The sequence below is a fragment of the Strongylocentrotus purpuratus genome, unplaced genomic scaffold, assembly GCF_000002235.5.
Source record: "Strongylocentrotus purpuratus isolate Spur 01 unplaced genomic scaffold, Spur_5.0 spur5_scaffold_19, whole genome shotgun sequence".
Taxonomy (NCBI): domain Eukaryota; kingdom Metazoa; phylum Echinodermata; class Echinoidea; order Camarodonta; family Strongylocentrotidae; genus Strongylocentrotus; species Strongylocentrotus purpuratus.
In genome coordinates, this window is record NW_022145604.1 from 15,168,270 (window position 1) to 15,193,780 (window position 25,511).

A 25,511-nucleotide genomic window follows, 5' to 3' on the forward strand; every position below is an offset into this window, starting at 1 on the left:
ATTCATATATTTCACCCTATGCGATTTTGTGCTCCCCCCCCCCCCCCCGGTTAGAAATTCCTGGATCCGCCACTGATATATAATATATATACGTATATATATATATATATATATATATATATATATATATATATATATATATATATATATATAAACACAAGGTAACCCATCATTTACATGTAGCTACTTCTACATATAAACAAAACACTAAACAAACAAATAGACAAAACAACAAGTGAAACTGACACACCCACACCCTACCCCAAAAGAGATGTGAGAGGGCGTAGGAGAGGACAGAGAGAGAGAGAGAGATAGAGAGAGGGAGAGAAAGAGAGAGCAGGGGAGAGAGAGAGCGATATAAAGAAAGAGAAAGTGCAAGTGAACAGAAAAATGAAGAGAGAGTCACACACGCACACATACGCACATACGCACATGCCTACACAGAGATGGGAGAGATGGTGAAAGAGAGGGAAGTTGTGGAAAGGAGATAGAACTTTACACTTCAACAATTTTTCATTAACATAAATAAAGCTAGCCGAATAAACTTTCATTTCCACACTTGCATTCTTGTATTTAACATATTTGTATAACTATACACATATTTTAATGACAGAAAATATACAACTCCAAAAGGAGCTACATCATGTAAAATGATTCAATGAATACAATTATGATACCAATCAATGACCTTTGACTCGGATGAGAAACACTTTTCCTCAATTTTATTACATGTGGTCACCTCTCCCAAGTAAGTTATAATGGTAACTTACCATCTCTCATAAAAACGCACTCGTTGCCTGTGCAAGTGGCATTGTATTTTCTTATAAAGGCCTAGCGTACGCAATGGAAGGATCACATTAATTGTAAAGAAATTGTATGTTTGGACCAGGGACCTGTTTCAAAAAGTCTTTTTTTAATGACAAATGAAAAATATCAGTGAAAAATCTGCTGATAACCAATCAGAAGCAAGGATTTCAGTAGTTTATAACAAAAACTTTCATTTGTCAATGATGACAAGTTTTCTGAAACACCCTCCAAAAGGGTATTAACTTTTTGTCAAATGATACAAGTTCATGCCCTCTGTCTCCAAAGGGATGCAATACAATATAACTCTGTGCGCCTTTCGGGATATTTAAGGAACTAAAGTACATTTTAACATGATCGTGAAAGTTATAGGATTGTCATCAATTTGACTACCGGTAAGAATGTGAGAAAAGGGATGTCTCAAAGTTTCAAGTTTCAAGATAATTCTGCATTTTCTTATTTTTGTCATAGCATAATTGTATGAATGACCATAAACAAATTATAGACATCATCACAACTCAAGGAGCAATATCAAAGGACCTCTATACCACTATCACGGACCATAATCTTACTTTCCATCACCTTTTAGAATATTTTTTTTAAATGCATAATTCAAAGTTATTTATAATGTTCCTTGCACAACATTTACTTGCCAAATTCAGTTTACTTGAAAATCAGCGGGAAAACAATTGACAAGGATTACTGAATCAGAGGAGTACAAAACATTACATGGATAATGATATAAAATGTGCTTCTTAATTTCTTAAATACCATTTGTATCAAACAGCTAGGTTTAGCTAAGTTACTGATTGTAATTTCCCTTATTCAAAGGAAATTCTCCCAATTTGACATTCTTAAACTTTACACTATTAATCACAGTCTAATACCAGTCTTGGCTTTTGAGTCATTTATGATCTGTTCTTTCTTAACAGAAAGCACATTAGCTGATAAATAACTGATAAATCAATTTCTCATCATTCATTTCATTACTTGATTTATTGTTTCTCTTCATTCTGTTAGAGAATTATGGTATTTTGTTTAGAATAAACAGTTTGACACTTCATGCATAAATCAGCTGACATCGATCAGATTTACACTGTGTTAATCTGGTACCAAGTTTTAACTTTTGAGTATTCAATGATCAAATTGTTTTTTTGTGTGGAGTTGTTTCTTTATTTACATCTAGTACCTCCAAACAGGTTTCAACCAATCATTTAGATTTTTGGAGACCAGTTGCAAATCACTTCTTAAGTGATAAATCTCATTATCCCTGATGAGAAAGGCTGATTTCTATTATACTGATGTGCAGACATGGGACTTGATTACTCCAACAAAATTGAATTGAGATGTTGATCTCATCTGATGGAACATAAATGCAAAATGACAAAATAACACAAAGTGGCAAGAAAATAAACAATTCATTATGATGACAGTCTTGGGTGCTTCTACATGTAGTAAGAATGTGTATCATGATTAACTAACAGTTGATTAGGATTATTAAATGGGAAGCATGAAAAGGAGACATGTGAAACTGTGAGAGTTTGAGGAAAGTCTGAAAGGATAAATTTGAAGTTTTGATTAATCAAACACAAACTGGCTACATTGCAATTAGCCTTGCAAGCACTTCCTTCCTTTTGTCTGTACTCAAAAAATTCTCCAAAAACATTTAATCCAAATTATACCCTAGATATATATTTGGACACAATTTTACATTTCCCTTCTATGAAAAAGATGAGCTATTATGTTTTGTTTATTACGGTCAAACCATTCCAGAGAGGTGCTCACATGGTAAATCACAGAGTTGCCAATTTGATTGCTAACTTGTTTGACGGATTACAACTTCAACATTGCATATCTTTCCATGCCATATTGGATTTATCTCAATCTTCCACTGATCTGTTATTTTCTAGAGCATCGTTTCTCTCACTTTTAAGCGCCCATGACTTTATATCAGGTTGAATTTTACACTCTTCTCATCTTTTATAAGAATCATCAAATCGTTTGTTTGGGCCAAAAGGGCATTTTCTCTGTTTCTATAGTATAAGAGTTAATGTCCTTCTGGCTCTCAAATATATATAAAGGCTGTTACAACTTTATTCCTGTAATGATGAAGAGTGCTGATTATGACCAAGCTTTTCATCTAGAATCAAATCACACTACCTGTATTACAGTAATAAATATAAAAGTCGTGAAAACATTTTGTATCTACAAGTTTGCAGGAGAAAGTAACAGAAATAAAGAGAAATAATAATATTTACATACGACAAGAGATAATAAATAAATGAAGTGTGTGCATAGAAAACAAGTAAATTGACAATAACTGTTCTCTCAACTTGAGCAATCGATTATTGATTATCAATTGACGAATACAAAGAGACTTTTTTTAATCGTGGAATGCTGTATAATACCAGCACTCACTGATCATACAAGTAGAAGCACCTTGTCTTTCATACTATATCTTTTTCATCTAAATATTCTCATATTTTCAAAGGTTGATCGATACATCACAAGGGAGTATAGCTATTACCCCATTGCCTATGTGAACCAAACAGCCCTCTGGATGAAATATATGTCAAGTATAGAATTAGGTAGTTTTTAATTCATTAGAAAACCGAATAGCTTCCGACGGACAGAACAGTAGAAATAGGGGTATCCAATGCAGTTTGGACGATCCAATCTGCTTTGAATCACAAATGCATATCTCAAGGGGGTATGATTCTTAACCAATTGCCTACTGAACCAAACAGCCCCTGGATTAAATCTATAAGAAGTACAAAACTTAGTGGCTTCGACTCTTTACTAACAACTCATAGCTTCTGATGAACAGAACAGTAGCAATTGGGGTATCTATTCAAACAGTTCCACCTGGCTTTGAGTCACAAAGACATATCTCAAGAGGGTTAATGGATAATGGACATCCTTGATCGGAATTACATAGCCTTGTAAATTCACAGGAAACAAATTGTTCAAGCATATCCATCACATTCTGGATAATCCAACTTCCTTCACTCTCCAAGATTGCCACAGACAATCGATATCTTATGAGACTGTGTAGTTGGTGGCTTTTCTTATACATGTACATGTAGTATCTACATGCCTTGTAAAAGACTGTACATGTCAAAAAATGGAGTCCATATGTACATGCATTATGTACAAGAGTTTGCAAAACTATGCGTAGCATCAATTTATGGAGGGTTTCACATTGTTCTCCCAGTCGGCCTCGAACGTTGGCCATTTTGTCCGCAGGCAAGATTTAAGGGGCGTGGCTTCTGTCAGGACCTCCAGCTCACCGGGGTTGGGGGCGGAGCCTCTTCCTTTAAGGAACATTACCTAGCCGGAAGAAAGAAGAATTGAAATGGAAGAAATTAAACTAGTATTCCCATTTTCATAGTAAAGAAAATATTCAGCAACATATGTTTTTAGCAAGAGATGCTTTGAAGAAAATTACTTAACAAGTTATTAGAGCAGACCGACTTGCGTGATATTTGGTGTCCTCTCTTCCAAAAGCTTTGTGTCCGTTCAACTTTTTTTCTAGTGGATTTTTAAGTTAACTTATTATAATGGCAGGCATTCATAAACATGCACTTGCTTTAGTCCAGATTAAAACATTGAAGAAATTTGCTCTGTTACTGTATATGGAACACTGAGTGTTAATCTTTTCATCCCATGAATATTATACAAATCTGTAAGTAAATGAAAAACAGAATCAAGTCATGATGAAATCAATTTCTCATTATTCATTCCCAGACTGAGACTGGATTTATTATTTCTCTTCATTTTGTTACAGAATGATGTTATTTTGTTCTGAATAAACAGTTTGACACTTTGTGCTACATTATACATAAATCAGTGGAACAAGTTAAATCAGGTTCAAATCAATCCATATATAGGATTAACCAGCCAATGAGTGAGTTCAGACAGAGAAATGAAATCTTGTAGATGGAGAGAAAAACAATTACTAATTTAATCAAATATCATTCACAATTACCTTTGAATTGGGATTGGATCTGCTTATTCCATTGTAATGATACACTGTGAAGTACTCTGGCAGTAACCTATCAGGCTGGTGGCATTGAAAGAGAAACAATTGTCAGAAAACAATTAATTTCTTCTTAAAAATATTGTTTAATATCCAAAGAGTGATGAAAAATTAAACTCAAGTTGTGATCATTATCATTGCTCACTGGCATTTAATGCAGACATTACACATTTCTTCGTTTGCACGAAAAATTGTAGATTAGTTTATTAATAAAATAAGCTTTAATCACAAAATACAACCCTGGTATTAAAAATCATAAATATATACAGTGAAACCAGCTTTAGACTACAAGTGCATTAAGGCTACATTTTTGTTTGGGTTTCCCTTGAACAAGTTGCCTAGAAATTAAAGCCTGAAATAGAATATCCTGTACAGGAAGACCACCTGTTGATAAAGAATTGTTTTCTCTTGTTTCACTTGAGCAATCTTTATACACAAGTTGTACTAGTGTGTGGATATTCAATCTGTTGTATCAGGAATCTTAATCTTTCTATGACATAAAATAAAGAAGTAATTTATCTGGTTGTAACATACGAGAGATTCCTAACGATCTAAACCATCCTGATTAAATTTGAAATGATCGACATGTTTCATTTTAGTACCTCGTCAGGAAAGAACTCTGCCATGAACATGTTCTGAAGGACGATCCCACACTTCTCAGGGTCTAGACGCTGTGTCATGAACTCAACACTGCAGCGGATGGAAAAAAAGAAGGAATATTTTACAAAGTTGGAAATGAAAAACTGATCGGATTGATCATGCAATATAATTATAAGTCCTATAATTAAACGATCCTAAACCACTACTCTGCAACTCATACTGATTTCATATTCAAAGTCAAATGATAAGTTGACTTGTCTTATAAGGAGCAAAAATTGCTTAAATCTTTAAAGTAATCAAAGGTTCATCTTCCATATTCACACACACAGACACAATAATAATAATAAATCTATCTTGCTTATTATTTTTCAGTCTTTGTAAATATAATCTAATTATGAATCTGTGGTTAAGGTATAAAGTACCTTGAGGTTTTATGAGCAATTACTCCAGCAAGGAGAGGTCAGGGTAGAGGTCAGAGGTAGAAATAAGAATAATTTTTGCTCACTACTCTGGCACAGCTACTTGATCAAGAGCCTCTAGAAATGTTGCAACATGGTAAACTGGATGAAACAACTTCCTTTGCCAATGTACTCACAGAACACCCTTCTTGCATTCTCCCATTATCTTTCAACTGGAAGTTACAGCAAATTCTTTCAAAGAAATTTCCCTCAAACTTAACCCGATGCCTACTAGAACCTGGAGATTCCTACACTAAACCTTAGGGGACAGGGAAAATTCAGTAGTCAATGAGTTAAAGATAAAGTTGAGTTCTGGTCATGCGATTGCATTGTGAAAGAAAAGCTGTGGAATCAATCAGAAAAGGTTGATCATCTAGCATATAAGTATTGGTGTGTACGGCACGGTTCTGGAATCATCAAAATGATAAGAAATTTGGCCCAGTCTTGGTCAAGCTACAAGCACTGTACACAGAAAGATGTATATGGGACTACACAAACATGTGGCATAAAAATCTGTCCCGATTTGTATGATGTTACTTGCCATACTTAGAATACTTAAGGCATTTGAAGAGCCATGCTTTTCAGGGAACATTTTTTATCTGATTGTTCTTCCCCACTTGTATAATAACAATGATAAAGCTCACAAATTATTTTTCACCTCTTCCCAGAACTCAACCTTCTCTTTAAAATAATATATTTTGCTTACTATTCAGGCACAGCTACTAGCTCAAGTGCCTCCAGGACATTTTGCAGCATGGCACACTGGATGAAGCCGCTACCTTCTGTATCGTACTCACTGAACACTCTTCTCGCTTCCTCCCATTTGGTTTCTGTAGCGACCAGCGCTAACTCCTACAAGGAGAGAAAAAAAAAAGAATGATAATAACGGTAATAATATGCTGTTCTTGTATAGCATATATAAAGTCAAACCTGTCTATAGCGACCGCCCAAGGGAAACAAAACAAGTGGTCTTTGTAGACAGGTTCCTTTACTACATGTTTCAATGAGAAACCATTTTCAAGGGAAACAAAAAATGTCGTCTTTGTAGACAGGTGGTCACTAAAGCATGTTTGACTGTATCAAGTTATGATACAGTCAAACCGGTCTATAGTGACCGCCCAAGGGAAACACAAATAGTGGTCTTTGTAGACAGGTGGTCTCTGAAGACAGGTTCTTTTAGTACATGTTTTAATGAGAAACTTTCAAGGGAAACAAAAAATGTGGTCTTTGAAGACAGTTGGTCACTTAAGCAGGTTTGACAGAAATATGCTGTTCTTGTGTTGCATAAACAAAGTTATGATATAACTTCTTTATGAAGGATTTTGGATATAATTACCACAGCTTTTTGTACCACGATTTTCACATGTATGAAACTTTTTGAGAGAGATTCTATTTGTGAAAGTTTCAAATAACTGAATCACAGCCAACACAACACTCCAATTTTGCGATTCATGAGAGTTTTATTTTGCGAAAATGAACACTGTTTACATTGCTTAAGTCTCCTAACACATAAGTTTCTTGTTTTACATTACATCAGTTAGCTGGAGGTCGACAGAAGTACAACCGCACTGGTCGTGGCCATAGCATATTGAGAGATATAGTTGCGAAATGCGTATCCATGCATATGCAAGATGGGTCATAGGTTAAATCATGTTGCTCCCAAAAGTTCTTTCCCACTCACAGTCTCTACAATAATAATAACTTGGATTTATGTAGCACTTAATACGGTATATCGTCTCTAAGCGTTTAACAAATATTGTTATCCCTGTCATCGGATTCATTCACGCACAATGTGCACCATCTCCACTCCCTGGGGAGTATTCCTACAATATGGTCACCATGAGGGCGTAGACAATTACTAACACAAATGCTTTTGTCATCCTATCGGGTCCCCATTTCTCTCCTGGGTATCGAGTGGCAAATGAAGATTAATACATTGCCAAAGGACATTAGTGCCATGTCAGCGATCGAACCACTACCTTTGAACTGCAAGTCAAGTGCTTAAACCACTCGACTGCGACATCTGTGAGAGGGAACTATTTTGGAGCTTCATACAAATTTGCCTGACGAATCAGAAGCAGCTTCCTGTGATGCAACTGTCTCTCTCAAATAGCTATGGTCTTGACCAATTCACCGGTAGATTTTTTTTCTTTCTGACTGTGGAACTCCTTACCATCTGCTGTCGTCGATTGCACCTCTTTGGAACTTTTCAAGCAGAAGGTGCTACACATTAAGCTCTGTTGAGCTTCAGACTGTTTTTTAGCTGCACATAGAATTCTTGTAGAGCCTTTTTACTTGCACTGTACACTCGGCACTTGACAAGCACAAGGTACGATAATACGCCAACGGCGGACTGTACTATACTCGAAGAAGAAAACAACTTACTCTGGAGAAGAATACTGTGAGGTGAGTTTCACTGGCAAGCAACCAGATAGGGTAGTTAGGGTTCTTTAACAACGTTCCAACCTACATGAATTAAAAAAAAATTGTAGACATGTATCATGAAAATAGTTATAAAATGATTATAAAATTAGATACAAGTTATAAAATTAGATATAACATAACGACAGGTGTCCGTATGAAGAAAAATTATGGAAATTTACATTCTTATTCTATATCCACGAGTATTCCCAAGACTGAAAGCCTTTACAAACATTGCTTGGAAACTCATGTATATTTCTAAATAATTTTCATACATTAAATTAAGCAAAGTAGGAGAACTTGGTATCATTAGAAAGGGTAATCAATTTTGCTACAATTTTGTACACAACATTTTGTTATATATGAACAATGGGTAAAAAAAGGACAGATGTTTGAAAAGAAAGCATTGTCCATGTTTTGGTAAAATCTTGAAACAACCCCTTGGCACATTAAAGGTTAAGTCCACTCCAAAAATAATTTGATTTTACTAGATACAGAATAACAAGAGAAACAGATTTTTTTTTAATTTAGTAAAATCGGATAACTAATAAGGAAGTTATGAATTTTTGATAAAGTATGAAAAACTATGGAACAATGAAAATCACTACACAAATTGCCAATTTGGTTATCAGTTTGTCATGTCATTGCCTCACTATTTATCAATTACTTGATATACTTTTATCCCATAAATTTTCCTTTTTATCCCCAAAATCTTGATTTCCCCATGCCTTTGCACAGGTTATATGATTTGTATCATATTGCAGGCATGACATTTTACGAAATCTTTCATTAACTTTGAAGAATTGATACTATTTTCTGAATATTGTATTATTCATATTAATTTATTTGTATATAAATAGTTCTGATGATGTCATACTTACTTCACAATACTTGAGATTCTCTAGGATTGTCAGGAACCCAATCAATGACTGTTTAGAGATACCTTTCATTTCTGAAATAAAATTCAATCGATAACATCAGTTCAATTAATTACCTCAGTATTCATCTAATTGCCTTTAGAATACTATATGTTTATGTCATTGATGATGTCATTGATGATGAATTGTTATCACTCTTAATACTGAGATAACATTTACCTGTGGAATACAACAGTTACTTGTACATTTTTCACAAAGGAACATACAAGCGTGAGAAAAAACTTAATGGGTTAACAAACTAATCATTCAAGAAAAATAGGATTATCTATACCCAAGTAAGAAAGCTAAATTCTAAACTATCTGACAGAAATTTTGCAGGGTAGGGTGTCCCTCAAAAAAGGGCCCAATAGCAGTAGTGTATTTCACTAAATTATATAAATTTGAATTTGTTTATGGAAGAGGAAGAGGATTATTATATAAATTATTCACATAATCTTGTAAAATAAGGTACCAGTAAAACTTACGTAGACCAGCTACATCTTTCTCGTGATCAAAGACATTTGAAACAGCCCGACCAGTCACCATCAGGTTTATCAAGCATTGGCTGCAAATTACCAACAAAAATAGAAAAACATTTTAAAGAAAACCAATCACCAACAAATATTTTTACCCTATATATTTGGAGGTTCATGCCAGTATACTATGTTCAAAATTTCATCTTCTGCAAAGAGATATTGTAAGTTTCTAAATGAAGGGTAAAAACAACCTGTGATTTGAAAATTAATGCACCAATCTAATATGCTGATGAATGTTATACAATAATCAGATTTTTATTCAGGTCATAAACATCCAATGTTATCTGACACTTTGCTCACTATTCAAGCTTTGATTTCTATGTTTAAACTGTTTTATGATTAAACTCCACAGTTATTGACTTTCAAAGTATTCAGTTTCAGTTTCAGTTTTATTTTCAGCAGAACAGGGATTTCGACAAGAAATATGATATAAAATTCAATATTCAATAATACAATACATTTTACATGGTTTGAAGTTCTAAAATAGACAGCATACACAATATTCAATATAATAGTTCTTTTTTATTGTTGTTTAAGTTATACCTGTGGAAATGGAGGGATCCACTGAAAAGCAGAGCTTGTAGAATGTGCATCCCTCAAAGTAATGACAAACATAATTTTTGTAACATGTAAATATATTGACCTGAACAAAAATATAAATATATGGATTACCAAAAAGGGGTAGAATAATATTACATTTATAAATCTGTATTGCTTGATTTCTTGTTGAAAATCAAAATTTGTGTAAAAGAAAACTGATAAGCTACATGTAACTCACTTTCCATGCCCATAAATGCCATCTATTAGGGGCTCACTAGGATCCTCCATCTCTTCCTGTATAACAGCTAGACCCTGCAATGTGATGTCACAAAGATAAACATTTAATAGAGAATACATAGCTTTGTTTTTCATAATGGGCAAACTAAAGGATTGTACTACACATGCTCCAATGACAATTTTACAATAGCAAATTTTAAACACGAGTCCACTTTCAACATCAACCTAGGTCCCAGCACTCCAACTAACCATTCTCTTAGCCAAAAACAACATGGTTATCATATTTAACCCCATATTTTTTATGAAATAAATCCCAGGGAAAATTTCATCAGATGACAATGAGTATTTAAGTATAAATTATGAGTATAAAGAATTACCATGCCCTCATCTTTGGCAATCCTTCTTCATGATTATTTCATGTTAGTATTACAATGTTTTATGATGATGATGTATTAACTATATACTTTGTATAAATTGTCATGATTATGTTGTATTAGTTTGTAACTTTGGAAAGAGACCATGAAGAAAATAAAGAAAGAAATGAATCAATTATATAAAGTAATTATGTACAAATAGCAATATTACTTCTTTTTTTTAAGTGAGACTTCAATTTCACATGAGAAAGAGGCGGAAAAGGAAAAATGTGGTAAAATTAACATCTAAGGGCTTAAACACAATAATTTTTGGATTTACGTTTATTACCATAGAAAAGTAATAACAAAACATTAAGATGAATCTTGCCCTGCCTAACAAGTAAAACTATTCCTAGGCACAAAACAAATAAAAGAGGTAATGAAATGCATAAAATCTCAAATTCCTATGATACACTATTACATCTACATGCATACAAATAAAACAGACTTTGCGAGGGTAGCCAATACAATCATGAAAGTAGTTCTCAAGCTTAAAAGAAAGCAAAATTAATGACCAGTCCCACATACTCTCACCTTTGTTAGTAATACTGAGTACAGGAAGAGAAGGACTCCTCCATGACCAACAAACATGTGGTACGTCGTCATCAGAGCACCTCTGAGCTCATCCTCAGATTTATATGTTTGTATTCTGGCAAAGAAAATATGAATGTAATTAGTCAATGTGCTGGTATGTCAAATCACTCAATTGTATAACATGTATTTGGGTCTGTCTTGAGTATTTAAAAAAAATGAAAACTAGATGGATCTTCGACTACATGCAGTTGAAAATGATGCCTCCGCCATAGAGCGATTTTACAAACAAAAACAGAAGCAATTTTTAAAAATTCAAGTTTGATTGTAATTCATTAACAGGTTCTCAGAAAATCGTGATTGCAAGCTATTTTTCATATACATGTATTTGTGTTAAAAATTATTGTCAAGCAATCAACATGAATCATGTATAATAATGGACAAAAGGTGACATTTAATATCTCATAAACAAGCACTGCTACCTTGCATTGATACAAATTATACATATTGTCTACTGGGAGGCAGAACGGTATGTATTCTTAACCAAAACTTTAAAAAAAAAATTTTAAAAAATGGAATTTGAAAGAATGTTTGGTTGTCCCAAGGACTATCAAAATTCAATATGTATAAATTTCTTCCAGATTCTACATCATACACTGCTGCAAATTTAAGAAAGAGAAACAAAATGTTCATGGTCTAAATCTGAATATGTAATTGCAGCAAATCAATTTAAAAAAAATTATATTTGAGTTGTAGTGGACTACATGATGTTTTTGTCATTTCACATTCCTGTACATGATTGTAAATAACCAGTTGGCTTTCATGTTTTCCTTGAGAACCCAATAATTTTTTTTTTAAAGAAAAAAAGAAAGAAAAAAAATGAACTCTTTACCAAAGTACAATTAATACCACCCTTCTGGCTCTTTGGACACAATAGCTTGAAAACCAACCAACCTGAGATTCCTGTGGAAGGTGACATGCGTGGGTTCGCCATCCGATGACCCTGCCACATTCTCAATGGTCAGTTCCTGTTTGTCTTCTTGTAAGACCAGGAAGTAGCTTCCGCTGGACACTGAGGAGATGACGTCCTGCATGGCGCAGAGGAGCAGGTGCTTACGTTGGTCCCCTGAAATACACAATGAAAGTAATAACCATGATGATGATACCATTAAAACAGTAACGATTCCTGATTGTCTCCTTTTAAAGCCTGTCTACACTAGTTTCGCCAGGGCGATTAGAGCTCTGTGCAAGGTCACTGACAGGGTTATCTCATCAAATCAGCTCTCAATTAACATAAGAAAAAGGGGATCAAGGGGATCAACACGCACTGCTTAGGCAGTGGGGCTTTAAGACCAGTACATACATGTAGCTTCCACTGCAAACTTAACAGATGATGTCCTGCATGGGAAACAGGATTAGGTGTTTTTGTTGGTCCCCTGAAATACACAATGAAATAAATAACAATAACAATCATGATAATGATGATGACGATAATACTATTCAAACAGTAACAATTCCTGATTGTCTCCTTATAAGACCAGTACATAGCTTCCAGTGAAAACTTAACAGACGATGTCCTGCATGGCCCAGAGGAGCAGACCTGTGCTTTAGTTGGTCCCCTGAAATACAGAATGATGATGATAATGTTAATGTCTGTTTATCTTCTACCCCCCCCCCTCCCCATCCCTGCCATTTTCAACATTTAATGGGGACACTAATATCAGAATGGGGAGGCGTGTGGGGCAATCAGTCTTTACGGATGACATATGAATAGGCCATTTTACGTAATGTAACCAACTTTAATGTATATGTCATTGTGAAGTGCCATTAAAGTTAACCATACCGTTGGTCTGTCTCCAGCTTTCTGTGCCCTCTTCACATTGGCTCTCCTGGCTGAAGAGAAGGTTCTTGACGAGGAATGCTTGAAGAGGAGCGATGATTGCGCAAGGACCTCCCTCATACTGTAGCAGCGCCATAGGTTCATCATCACTGAATACAAAGCCTATCAACCATGGTAAGAAAAAAAAACACAAGAGAACAAGAAATTATAACCTTTTCTTTTCTTTTCCCTTTATCTTCCTTTTTGACTTTTCATACTACCAGGGTACATACTGCATACTCCATTGCCTTCCTTCTTATTGCATGGGCTCATCTTCAATGAAGACAGCAACTGGAGGAGGTGGAGGATCAGGAAGAGAGCAATTTAGTTACTGGAAACTCAATACTCAAAATGATTGTGAGACTTATTTTTAAAAAAACACCAGTAATTTAAAAAGGGAAGTCTAACTTTATGATAGCAAATAACAACCAAACAAAACAAAAAATCATTAAAATTCATAAAAAATACCTCCTTTGTAGAGCAGATATTTTTCCTTTGCTTGGAATAACTGGCCTGGAGGCTGGAGCCTTCCACCAAACAAATAAGTTCTTCTTTGAATCTGGAAAGTTTGGTATCTTGGCAACAAATGCCTTACTGTCAATTCCTTACACTCTTGAATAAAATCATTGATTTTCAACCTGTACCCACTACTACAGTATGTTACTGACTCCATCTATGTACCTTAACCCTATGTCTGTGATGAAATATAGCCTGAAGCAATGGCTTCCTTTGCAACTTAAGTACATGCATATTTGTTTTGAACACTTGGGGGCAAAGCTACTGCACATGTAGGGAAAGAGAATTACCCTATCAACATAATGAATTATATGTAGATGGATCTTTGACTGGGCGACTCGGCCATAGAGCGTTTTACATACCAAAAACAGAAGCAATTTTTAGAATTCAAATTTGATTGTAATCCATGCATTAGCCATTAATAACAGGTTATCAATATCACTTTTTTTCATATAGGATCTAGAGATCTAGACTAGACTCTAGACTAAAATAATAATAATAATAACAACATTTATAATGCGCACATATCCACCCCAAGAGATGCTCAAGGCGCCTAACAAGGTAAGTACATTGAACGAAAATAATATGACATAATTAAATATAATTCAACAACGTTAATTACATCAGATTGTGACTAGACCTACATCGATGATCTATGAGTATGACCCTTTGATCTTTAACCTCGTGACCCCAAAATCTAATCAGTTCATTGCATCGGCTCGATCTGCAAGATACAAAAATGACCCAGGTTTGGCAGGAATCCATCAATAACGCGATCATCACAAGAACGGGACATACGGACAACCTGAACATTAATTTTAATGGTTAAGTTTTTGCCTCCCGCTAGGCGCTACTTTGTTGCAATTGTCATGATTGTGGAGGCATGAAAATTAATTCACCTTAAAGATGTTAAAAGCATGTTTCTGTCAAGCAAATTAAGATCAATTTAAATTGAACTTTACAATTTAAAATCTAGATCTAGACAGTAGATGATAGTCTAGGCCCGATTTAGAAACTTTAAAATGAAACGCGTGTGAAAAATTCACAAATTATGTTTCATATTTGCTGATAATTTATCAATATTTTGTCAATTTTCCAATAATTATAACCAACAAATAGTACATTAAGGAATCAGGGTAAGCCTAAGAATGTAAAAAGTTTAACTAGAAACATATCGAGCTTAGTCTTTAGCTTTTTTTTAAAACCAATTCAAACTCAGAACTTAATCAAAAGGTCTTTAAAAAATCTTACCTTGCGACCATCGCAAGAAAACGTCTTCTTTCAATTCACTTCCCCATGTCATCGCCCGGACTTCGTCGACTGGATTAACGACAGATGAACTCCCTGGTTCTTCTTCATTCTGTTGGCTGGTCGAGGCCATCACAAATGTGTCAAAACTACTTTTAAAAAAGCTGTCTTTACGAATTTGTCCTAGTCAGCCTCCATTTTCGTGCGAGTGTATGTGTGGGACTACGCAAAATGGATATCCTAGAATTGTTTTGCGCGTTCACATTTGGAAAATTTGTAACGTCAGTGTTATCACTCCATTCAATTTGTACACGATAAGGCGACCATTCTCTCTCATGGAGCGTAATGTAAACGCGCGTCCAAAAAAGCGTACGTTCTCATAAGTTGCCAATAGATGGCGCTCAACCACTTACCACTGTCTAGTCTTCGCGCTTCGAGGCACGGATGGATGAATTACAGAGGTGTAAGAAAAGATTAAGATCTATCCTTTATATGTAACGATGAGCTTATCAAATCACATGAAACCATACAGACCTGCATATGAAATGGGTTTCGAATCTCAAATAATCATACTGTTTTTTTTTTTTTAGTGAAAGATACAACATAAAATTTGAGGCAGGAATTCAAACCTCTATGTCTTTGGCATGTTAAGAGGGAAGTCATGGGTCTATAGTCAAGCTTCGATTCAACGTTAGTACCCCTTGAAATTAAAGATCTACTCTCTGTATATTAACCCGTCGACCAAGTTGATATATGTGCTGAATCAACTATAGTTATATTAAAGTGAAGTAATAATTCTAAATTCCTCCCTCGATCCTGCTCTCTTCCTTTTCCCTAGCTCTCGATTCTCTTGTTTTTTGTTTTTTGTAATTCCTATATTTTTTGTGTTTCATGCACCCCCCCCCCCCCCTGCCCATGCTCTACGTAGAAATATGAAAGTGGGGAAGATCAATTATGGATGGAAAAAGTGTCAGATGAATCATGATCTTTGACTTTTGCAATTTCTCATATTTTCATGTTCTTCCCTTTCGTATTAGAACCCTGCATGAAAATAGGTTCATTAATTTGTTTCCCGATTGTCTAATATTTAATACATTTTACCTCAGATAGAACAAAACATTTGAAAATCAAGAGACAAAGAGGTAGAGATAGAGAGATTAATAAAAAAAAAATGGGGGGGGGGGAGTGAGAATTAGGGCACCTGAGGGAGAGAGAGAGAGAGAGAGAGAGAGAAGAAGAGAGAGAAAGAGAAGAAGAAGAAGAAGAGAGAGACGGGGAGGGGAGGGAGAGAGACAAGGGGGCAAAGCTAGAGCTTTAGCATGCTATGACCGGACATGGTGGCTCAATGGTTAGAGCGTCCGCCTCATGAACGGGAGGTCGTGGGTTCGATCCCCGGCCGAGTCATACCAAAGACTTATAACAATGGAACCTTCTGCCTTCTAGCTAGGCGCTCAGCATATTAGATTGGAGAAGGATAATGTTATGTTATGCAGGGCCCGCTGGGAGAGCAATTTTATAACTGAAGTGGCTACCCTGGGTAAATAAAACGTTATTATTATTATAGACAGATGACATACGAAATTGGACAGAGTGACAATTAAGGGAGCAGGTAGATAGAGTGAGCAAAAGATATTCAGAGACTAATAGGCAGCCAGGAAGAGCGACAAACGGACAGTTCAGAAGGAGCGTTTTCAAAGGGAAGAATACATAGGGAACCTGGATTAGGTGCGTTGAAAATAAATCCTGGTAGCAAACCCATTACAAAAGAAATTCTCTTTTTTTTAGGGTGCAGTGTAATTAGCTACAAGTAAGAGAAACAATAGGCAACAACAATTGGTTTATATTTATATATATATCTTCATCCTCAGTTTAATACATACATCTTTATGTTCAAGATCACAATTCAAAATGACAGAAACATAAAAGTTCTTGTTTCAAGTGCTTCTTGGGTATGAAAGACAAGTAGTATGACATTTTTAAAATTAAACAAAAAGTAACATTGCAAACATTAATCATACATTTTTTAGGAAGGTGGAGCAATGACACGTTTTCCAAGACTATATAAACACCAACGGTACATGTAATTTCTCTTAAATTTTGAATGAGGAAAAAACACTGAACGTCTGTTTTCAAGGTATCAGGGTAGCACCAATTTATCTATATGTCTGGGGGAGGGGGTTCACAAAGACCAAGATCGACTTTAAGTTGGACTTAACTAGGGCAGGCCATTCATGCCACTGTTTGCTCTCAACGTTTACTGGCATTGGTCTCTCAAGGGACGTACAAATCATGGTCACAAATCTACAGAATTAATATTTTCTGATAATTTATTATTGAAGGAAAAATATCATCTAAAGATCAAAATGGTGAGAGCAAATAGTGGCATGAACGGCCTGCTATATTTAGGTCCAATTTAAAGTCAATCTCTGTCTTTGTGAAACACCCCCCTGGTTGACTTATTGGAAAGATTTCATGTACAAAACTAAAAATTTCAGGGGGTGAGTAATTATTCAAAATTGTGCTGAATTCTGTCATAAATATTAACAACTCTTGTTGTTAATGTAATATCAAAGAGAAAAGTGCAAAATCGTCAGTAATACTGATCACAAAATTCCTCACAACTTACTTTCTGATGATTAATTTAACACTGCATTATATGAGCACACTAAGGTCTAAGAATACCAGAGTTTTTTGATAAACAATCCCTGAATATTATAAGAATAATAATAATAATACACAACATTTATTAGGTGCTTAATACAGGTGTTTCTAAGCGCACAATTGTCTGACTAAAAATTACCAACCAAAACATATAATAATGAAGTCTTCTTTTTGTATCTAGTGTATTGTATATTTCAACACATAACATAATAATATCTGCAAAGCACTAAAGAGACAGTATTTTGTATTAAGTGCTATATAAATCCAGATTATCATTATCATTATCATCTTGCAATTTCAAATGATTGGGATTGGTTTTGTATCATAGACCACCAGAAGCTAAAGGATACTTTCTCGTTAAATACTTGTAACCCGACAAAACAACCAAGTGCAGGAACAGATGCAGGTATATTTATAATATATTGCTCAATGTTTCTGACTGCAACCAAGGTCTGGTAAGTCCTTTATTACATACCATGATATTAATATCTTATACATATTTGAAGACTAAAGGCAGCTTCAATTTTTTATTACCAATCAACTCTTTACCGATCTTAGAAATAGGTTGTAGATCTTTTACATACATGTACTAGGCAGGGCTTGACAACGGGCGCCAGGGACTGCCAAAATTCTCAAACTTTTGCATTAGGTTCATGTATAGAGACTCTAAAAATGCCCATCCAGACACCCTTCCAAAAAGACTTAAATGTAATGTGGAGCCCCTGTACTAGGTATTCCAAGGTAGACCAAAAGATGTCAGGAAAGCAGTCATGGCACTGGCACTTTCTCAGCATTGAAATGAAGGTTAGTATTAAAGGAACCCCCTCATGAGTTTAAAGTCGAATAAGGGGCTTTCAACTGGTCACTTGCCCTGGACTGTCATGGAACAGAGACCACAATGTTAATGATTTGATAATCACTTTACATGTTATTTTCAGTACCAAACCTTGAACACAAGGCAATAAATAAATATCGGATGACACTTAATATTTGCATAGTTTGCATCATGGTATTACCCCCTCATTTGATTATTGTAGTAGCTGTATGTCATAAAGGGACAATGACCGCCTTCAATTTCACTTTACAGCTGTTCTCCATACAGCTCGCTGGCCTGCAGCAGTTGTCCAAGTCTTGATTTCGATTTGCCACCGCTTAAGGTGCCGCCTGACCGTGTCCTTCTAGCGAAGCCGTGGTCGACCAATCCCTCTTTCGCCAGCGAATAGTTGCTTTGTTATCTCTTTGGTAACCCTCTCATTTGATTATAGAGGGTCCATTACACGAGGTTCAAATCAGAGTGTTCAGTCAAGAGAAACGTTTAACTTTCTTGCAGACATTTTGACCTGCACAAAGATGGGAAAAAAAATTGATAAAGGCTTTAATACAGTCATACATTAATAGATACCGGTATGTAAGTGTCTAATAATCATTTGGTCTACTTAAAATTTGGTCTAATGACCATTTAGGCTAATAGTCCTTTGGTCTATTTTGCAATAAGTCTACTACCCATTTAGTCTAATTTCCAGTCGGACTAATTCCCAGAGTGTGTCTAATTCCCATTTTGTCTACCATCCATACGGTCTAAGAATCATTTAATCATAAATAACAATAATCATCAATTGATTATTATACCATGTGGATAGTAGACGGGCTTGATGTGGACCACATGGGAATAGATAGAGTAATTGTGTTTTAGATGAAACGGCAATTCATTACTAGAAAACTTACCCTCTCGCGATCCCTTTGCTTGTCCCTGAGCATGGTGCGGACCATCGCAAGCTGGTCAAGCTCCTCCCTCTTCCTGTCCTCTGCATCTTCCACCTGTCTCTTGTATTCCTGCCGATGACCTTCGAGGCCAGCTAGTCTTTTCTCCAGACTCTTGATTTCATCCCTCAGATGCTGCTGTTTCTGTGATATGTTGCCCATTTGTTGCTGCAATGAAGAAAACAATATCACACATAGTTTAGATGAAAAAAGAAACGTTCTTTCAATAATAAAGATCCAAGTGACTTCGCTGGATGTTGTCTCAGGATAGCATGTCCCTGGAGATATATTCTGAACTTATTGTATTAAATAATACTTCACATTTTGTTTGAAGAACAAAAAAACTTCCAATTATATGTTTTTCTTTATGTAAATATAATACTGAGTATTCCAAGTATGTACACCTGTATAAAGATTTGTGTTACTACACTATCAGTTTAGCTTGTATTTACAATTGCTAAAGTAAAATCATGTTGGGTATAACAGTTTGTTTAACTGGCTCCGAAGTGTTTTTAAATTATTTAATTCCATGAAGAAGAAATAAAGTACAAGCTTCTACAAATTGTCTCGATCTTCATAATGAATGGCAGATATTTTTTGAGTAGTTTTTGTTGATGAGTTAATGTAACTATAACATTATATTTTACTATAAACTCTTTGTCTATATGAATATGTTATTATTATGTATGAGAGTTGTTTCAATAAATACTTTTAACATTTTATTTAAAAAAAGCTTCTACAAATTGTGAGGAGATGAACCTTGTGTTTGGCAATCTCTTGGTTTTGTTTCTCCACCCTCTCCACTACATCTGCTTCTTCACTCTCCAAAGCTTCACACCTGATACCAAGCGATTGGTATTCATCCTCCAGCTTCCTCGCTTCTTCTTCCGGGCTCATCTTCCTCCTGCTACGAGCAACATCGACCTTCTCACTTCCTGCATCCTTACTTTCTCTCGTCCTTGCATTATTATCATTATTATTGAACCCTCTGGTAAGATGCTCGGTTCCCCCCTCTGGTCTTGAATGGACTTGTCCCTCATCTGCATATCGAGAAGGCGTGTATTGTTGAGTTCTGTGGCTGTCTGGGTAGTGATTGGTCGAATGAGTTGAGACGTGATTTTGATTGACATCCGAGGGAGTTCTGTGATTGGTCAGTGGTTGAGAGTGGGAGGCAAGAGGGCAAGCTCCAGAGTTGGGTCTCGAGGAGGAGATGATTTCTTGGAGAGTTGAATTCAGTGACGTTGAGGTGACTGTAAATAGTAGAGAAAAGAGCACATTGATGTGATGGTTATTTCACCTGACTGCTAAGAAAGCATAAATGCTTGCAAGTAAGCAACCGGACGGCCGATGGCTTTAGGTCTCTCCGAGGTACCTGGTACCTGATGCCTTACCAAAGGGCACTAGCACATCGTCTTGGTTTCGAACTCGGGTCACCAGATTACTAGACCAGTGCTCTACTGACTGAGCTATCGCGCCTCCTACAACAATTACATGTATGTTTAGTTGTGAAGCATATACTAGGTTTATACAGTCAGTGAAAATGAGAGCCACATCCATAAATCAATATTAATATTATGCTTTACTATTAAAAAAAAGAGATTAAATCATCTGCAATATAAAATCTAAGTGAGGGGGTTCTTTGATCTTACCTCTCGTTCTGCAAGTTGGGCATTTGATTCTATCTTCTGCACATGCTTCGCAGAGGGTGTGTCCACACGGAACCAGGAGAGTTGCAGAATGATCAGGTGGTATCTAGGTGGGAAATAGACAGACGGCCAAACAAATGTAAAAAAGGGTTTAGAAATTCTTGTGTACATTGCCTCACTATCAACTAATTGTTTTCTTTATAATGATAATGTAAATTTCCAATTTTCCCTCTAAAAATCTCATTTCCTCACACCAGCTTCCAAGTTATATTGATGGTAACATGTTTTTGTGTAGATGCATTAATATAAAGTTTTTTTTCTTCAGTTAAATCATTAGAAAATGTGAATTTCAATAAACTATTTATATAAAATCAAGAATATGAAAAATACAATATTCAGAAAATAGTATCAAATCTTCAAAGTTCATACAAGATTTTGTGAAATGTCATGCACGCAATATGATACAAATCATATAACCTGGGCAAAGGCATGGGGAAATCAAGTTTTGGGGATAAAATTAAAAAGGGAATTAATGGGATAAAGATATATAAAGCAATTGATAAATAGTGAGGCAATGATATCACAACTTGAGAACTGAATCGGCAATGTGTGTAGTGATTTTCTATGTTCCATAGTTTTTCATACTGTAAACAAAAATCATAACTTCCTCATTGGGCTCTGTTTCTCTTGTTTTTTGCATCTATTTAAAGCAAATTATTTTTGGAGTGGACTTGGCCTTTAAGAATGGCAATTTGAATATGAAATGAAGCTCTTGTGCTCACAGACCCTACCATTAACTGCTTGCATTTACAGCAGTGATGTCCTTCAATGTATCCTTCTGGCTGATCATTGGGTTCATCCAGGACGTTCTGAGGATATCCTGATTGGCGAATCAACTCCTGTCTCTCATCCTTCATCTCTGCCTTCACCCTGGTAGCAATCTGGTCAGCTAGCCTGTCAAAGGCATCTGGATCCAAAGAAGGTTTTGGCCGTGGTCTTCTCTCCAACGCGCTGCCGTCAACCTGACTGGACGTCTGGCTATCTCTCACCATGCATTGGTCATCGACTGTTTGTTTACTATGGCCTAGGGAATGTGTTGACTGTACCCCTCTCGTACTATCATAGTCCCCCATATCCCCCTGTAGTCTCCTGGAACTTGTCTCACCACCCCTATCAGAACCTTCAAAGTTATTCAAGTTTGGCTCCGAATGGAACCTATCCCCTAAATCTCCTCGGGTAGACCGAACATCAGTCCTCTCCCTTGTACCTAAAGAAATGCTGTCATTATCACCCACCCTTCTCTTGTGATCTGTCCTGGCTGATTTATCTGGTTGTGATGATGATGGGTAGTTCCTACCAGAAGGAGGACGTGACCCTTCGCTAGCAGTACTCCTTGCACTTGAAGGCCTGGATGAGGAGCCATTCCTCTTACTAGCAGCTGATGATGATGACGCAGATGGACTCTTCTTTGCGGAATTTGTCGCACTCCGAGCCGGGGAAGCCGATCGTGTTCTTAGTGTCTGCTGCTTGGTGGATGGTTTTGTTGAATTTTGAGTTGACAGGGGTTTCTTTTTAGAATTGCCCATACTCCAGGACATCGTTTCCGACCCTGAAAATTAATTAACATTAATTAACACATTAGATTCTCCCCATTTTTTCTTCTTCACACTGCTTGCATTCTTTAGATCATCTTTGTGATAGGCTGCATAGCCTTTTGAAGATTATCTTTGGTACACATGTTGGAGAAGTAGAAGAAGGATATAACACAAGTTTAGTGCCTCATAGCAGACAAGGTTCTCACCAGTACATAATAACAATAATACATCGCATTTATAATGCGCCTAATACCTTGTTTCTAGGTGCAGTATATATTATTACCCCGGTCATCGGATTCAGGCTTACCCCCACACAATGTATGCACATTCTCCACTCCCTGGGGAGCATAAAACTCAGTTTTATGGCAGGACCAAGGATTGGGGAATTCACATGAGAATTACCAAGATGTAATTCTCTCTAATGATATCAGGAATAATAGTAAAAATTTAAATGTATTCTTGTGACATGGGCATAAACTCCTTGATTCTCCCAAAACCCTTCCCCCCCCCCCCCCCCCAACCTCCTCACGAGATGATGAATGTGGAGTTCACTTAGCACTCAATTTAAACTAAGCATAAACTAAGCATAAACAAAGTCATGCTGACCTCTCAGATATAAAGAGTGTGTCTAGAAGTAGATGCAAAGAAACAAGTTTGATAACCAGAAGATTGTAAATTGCAACATATACATTGAAATATTTTCCTTTCCATGGTTTATAGTAGTTCTTACACAAGGAGATGAAATAAAGCATACGTAGCTCTGGGAAAGTGCAATACTCACCTGATTTATCATTTGTCTGAGCAGATTTTCTGGCACTCTTGTCTCGGCCCTTCCTTTCTCCACCTCCTTCACGTGTTTCACCCATGCTCTCTCGACCATCAATGTTTTGAGATCGTTCTCTCATCCAATTGCTCTGCATTCTCTTGATCTCACCAACCTGTAAGAGTTACAAATGATTTGAGTAAATACTATAATTCAATTTGGTATGCAGTTGTTTGGAGGATGTTCTACACATTTAGCAGTTCAATGCACTGGCAATTGTTGTAAGGTGAAGTGCACAAATCATGTCTTCTGCTCTGTACCTGCATCCTGTGGACATCGTACATTTGAAAGGTTGAGCAGGATAACCTGTAAATACAAGGTAGATAACCTTGTATATCATGGAGTGAAGCGAGTGGAATGTCTGGGATTGATAAAATGCAGTGGCTATAGACTTTACCAAACATGATATGACCCAGTTCATTTGCATGCAAGGAGCAGCAGGAGGAAAAGGAGACCTGAAGAGGAAAAGAAGAAGAGGAGAAGGAGGAGAAGAAGGAGGAGGAGAAGAAGGAGGAGGAGGAGGATAAGAAGAGGAGTAGCCAAAGAGGAGGCCATGCATAAACTGTGAACAGGAATTGTGGTAGCGCAAATGATCCAAACATTCAATTTGCATGAAGAAGAAGAAGAAGAGGAGGAGGAGGAGGAGGAGGAGGAGGAGGAGGAGGAGAAGAAGAAGAAGAAGAAAAAGAAGAAGAAGAAGAGGAGGAAGAGGAAGAAGAAGAAGAAGAAGGAGGAGGAGAAGAAGAAGGAGTAGAAGAAAAAGAAGAAGAAGCAGAAGCAGAAAAAGAAAAGAAAAAGAAGAAAAATAGAAATCATTTTCGGCATCAGCCACACACATATTTTTCAGTAAGTGGGACCGTAGTTAATTCATTGCGAAATGAAATAAGCGAGTGATAGTCTAGTTATTTAATTAAAGTTTGAAACTCAACACACTGAAGCGAAATTATGTTACCTTTTCCGTTAAACTTCCTTTTAATCTTTCAGCCATCTTCTTCGTGTTTCTAGACAAAAGGTGATTCTAAAGATAACTGATCAAATTTCCAGCAGTTTCTTGTTCTCGTGAGCACAATGCAATAACACAAACAGAATAATATGAAGCGCGCGCGGCGCGCGTCGTAAATCGGCGTCGTGCGCCCATGGCAACTTTGCATGCCCCTCCCACCAAATTCAAGTGCAAATATATTTATAGAATACAGTCTAGTCATATAAAAATTACAACTTATTCTCAAAATAAATGTCTCAAACTGTATAGAAATTGATTCCAATCATTCCATCAAATTATTTCCCACATGTACACTTGAATCGCAAAACTGATAGGTATAATTATGGACATGAGTCGATCCTCTTGCCTAGAAAAACCCCTATGAAACCATTATTGTATAATAGTATTGCTTTGTATAATTTTATTTAACTTCATTGATGTACATCAATAATATGTTCATAAACATATAAATCAACTTACCATGCAATGTAACAAATCAATGTTCTGTGTAAACATTTATATCATATAATTCAATTTACAATACAGTGTATATAGGAAAAAAGAAGGGAAATTATATGCAACAGAAACACTCTGTATATACTTTCTCCTAAGCCATTTTCATCCCGCGGTTTTCATCAACACGAACATATAAATTGTCTAGGTTTATTTTTCTCGAATAAAACGAATAGACATGTATTGGACGAGAAACTGCTTTCAATACTCGCGATTTGTGATTACAGGCCGCCAAATTGACATACATTTTCAAAATGAAATATCAAAAGTGATTGCATCACTATGTAATTCCATTACTCAACCTCACTTCGGTTAATAGCCGTTACAGGCACGCATACAATGAACCAGTTCGTCTACTATACCCAATTGGTCTATTCCCATATGGTCTACA

The 25,511-nt window shown here is 36.1% G+C and overlaps 2 protein-coding genes across 3 annotated transcripts; both read right to left on the reverse strand.

The window, feature by feature from the left end:
- Positions 1 to 3,657: 3,657 nt before the first annotated feature.
- LOC757160 (ubiquitin carboxyl-terminal hydrolase MINDY-3) lies at positions 3,658 to 15,513 on the reverse strand. The gene is made up of 12 exons (XM_001197555.4): positions 15,143 to 15,513; positions 13,340 to 13,498; positions 12,451 to 12,622; positions 11,500 to 11,614; positions 10,554 to 10,627; positions 9,725 to 9,804; positions 9,204 to 9,274; positions 8,287 to 8,367; positions 6,608 to 6,753; positions 5,446 to 5,533; positions 4,793 to 4,867; positions 3,658 to 4,134 (listed from the first exon to the last, which is right to left on the reverse strand). The coding sequence occupies exons 1-12, from the start codon at positions 15,270 to 15,272 to the stop codon at positions 3,985 to 3,987; spliced, it is 1,341 nt and encodes a 446-aa protein (XP_001197555.2). The 5' UTR covers positions 15,273 to 15,513; the 3' UTR covers positions 3,658 to 3,984.
- A 3,069-nt stretch (positions 15,514 to 18,582) lies between these two features.
- On the reverse strand, positions 18,583 to 24,691 carry LOC105437690 (golgin candidate 2-like). 2 transcript variants are annotated; one of them, XM_030990400.1, is made up of 7 exons: positions 24,578 to 24,691; positions 23,584 to 23,740; positions 22,503 to 22,816; positions 21,211 to 21,313; positions 20,321 to 20,811; positions 19,526 to 19,729; positions 18,583 to 19,140 (listed from the first exon to the last, which is right to left on the reverse strand). In XM_030990400.1, exons 1-7 carry the CDS (start codon positions 24,611 to 24,613, stop codon positions 19,099 to 19,101), a joined length of 1,347 nt encoding a protein of 448 aa, XP_030846260.1. In that variant the 5' UTR covers positions 24,614 to 24,691; the 3' UTR covers positions 18,583 to 19,098. The 2 variants fall into 2 exon arrangements, with proteins under 2 accessions (XP_030846260.1, XP_030846259.1); XM_030990399.1 differs by having other exon boundaries at positions 18,589 to 19,140; positions 21,999 to 22,816.
- Positions 24,692 to 25,511: the final 820 nt, after the last annotated feature.

Bases quoted from the DNA above. Each gene is read 5' to 3' on its own strand.
- LOC757160 (XM_001197555.4), bottom strand. From the start codon at position 15,272: ATGGCCTCGACCAGCCAACAGAATGAAGAAGAACCAGGGAGTTCATCT. The intron at 12,623-13,339 runs GTATGGTTAACT...TGTGTATTTCAG, and splicing joins AAGCTGGAGACAGACCAACG to GGGACCAACGTAAGCACCTG. The intron at 9,805-10,553 runs GTGAGTTACATG...GGTAATTTGCAG, and splicing joins GGCATTTATGGGCATGGAAA to CCAATGCTTGATAAACCTGA.
- LOC105437690 (XM_030990399.1), bottom strand. From the start codon at position 24,613: ATGGCTGAAAGATTAAAAGGAAGTTTAACGGAAAAG. The intron at 22,817-23,583 runs GTGAGTATTGCA...ATTAATTTTCAG, and splicing joins TCAGACAAATGATAAATCAG to GGTCGGAAACGATGTCCTGG. The intron at 21,314-21,998 runs GTAGGGTCTGTG...TTTCCCACCTAG, and splicing joins GTAAATGCAAGCAGTTAATG to ATACCACCTGATCATTCTGC.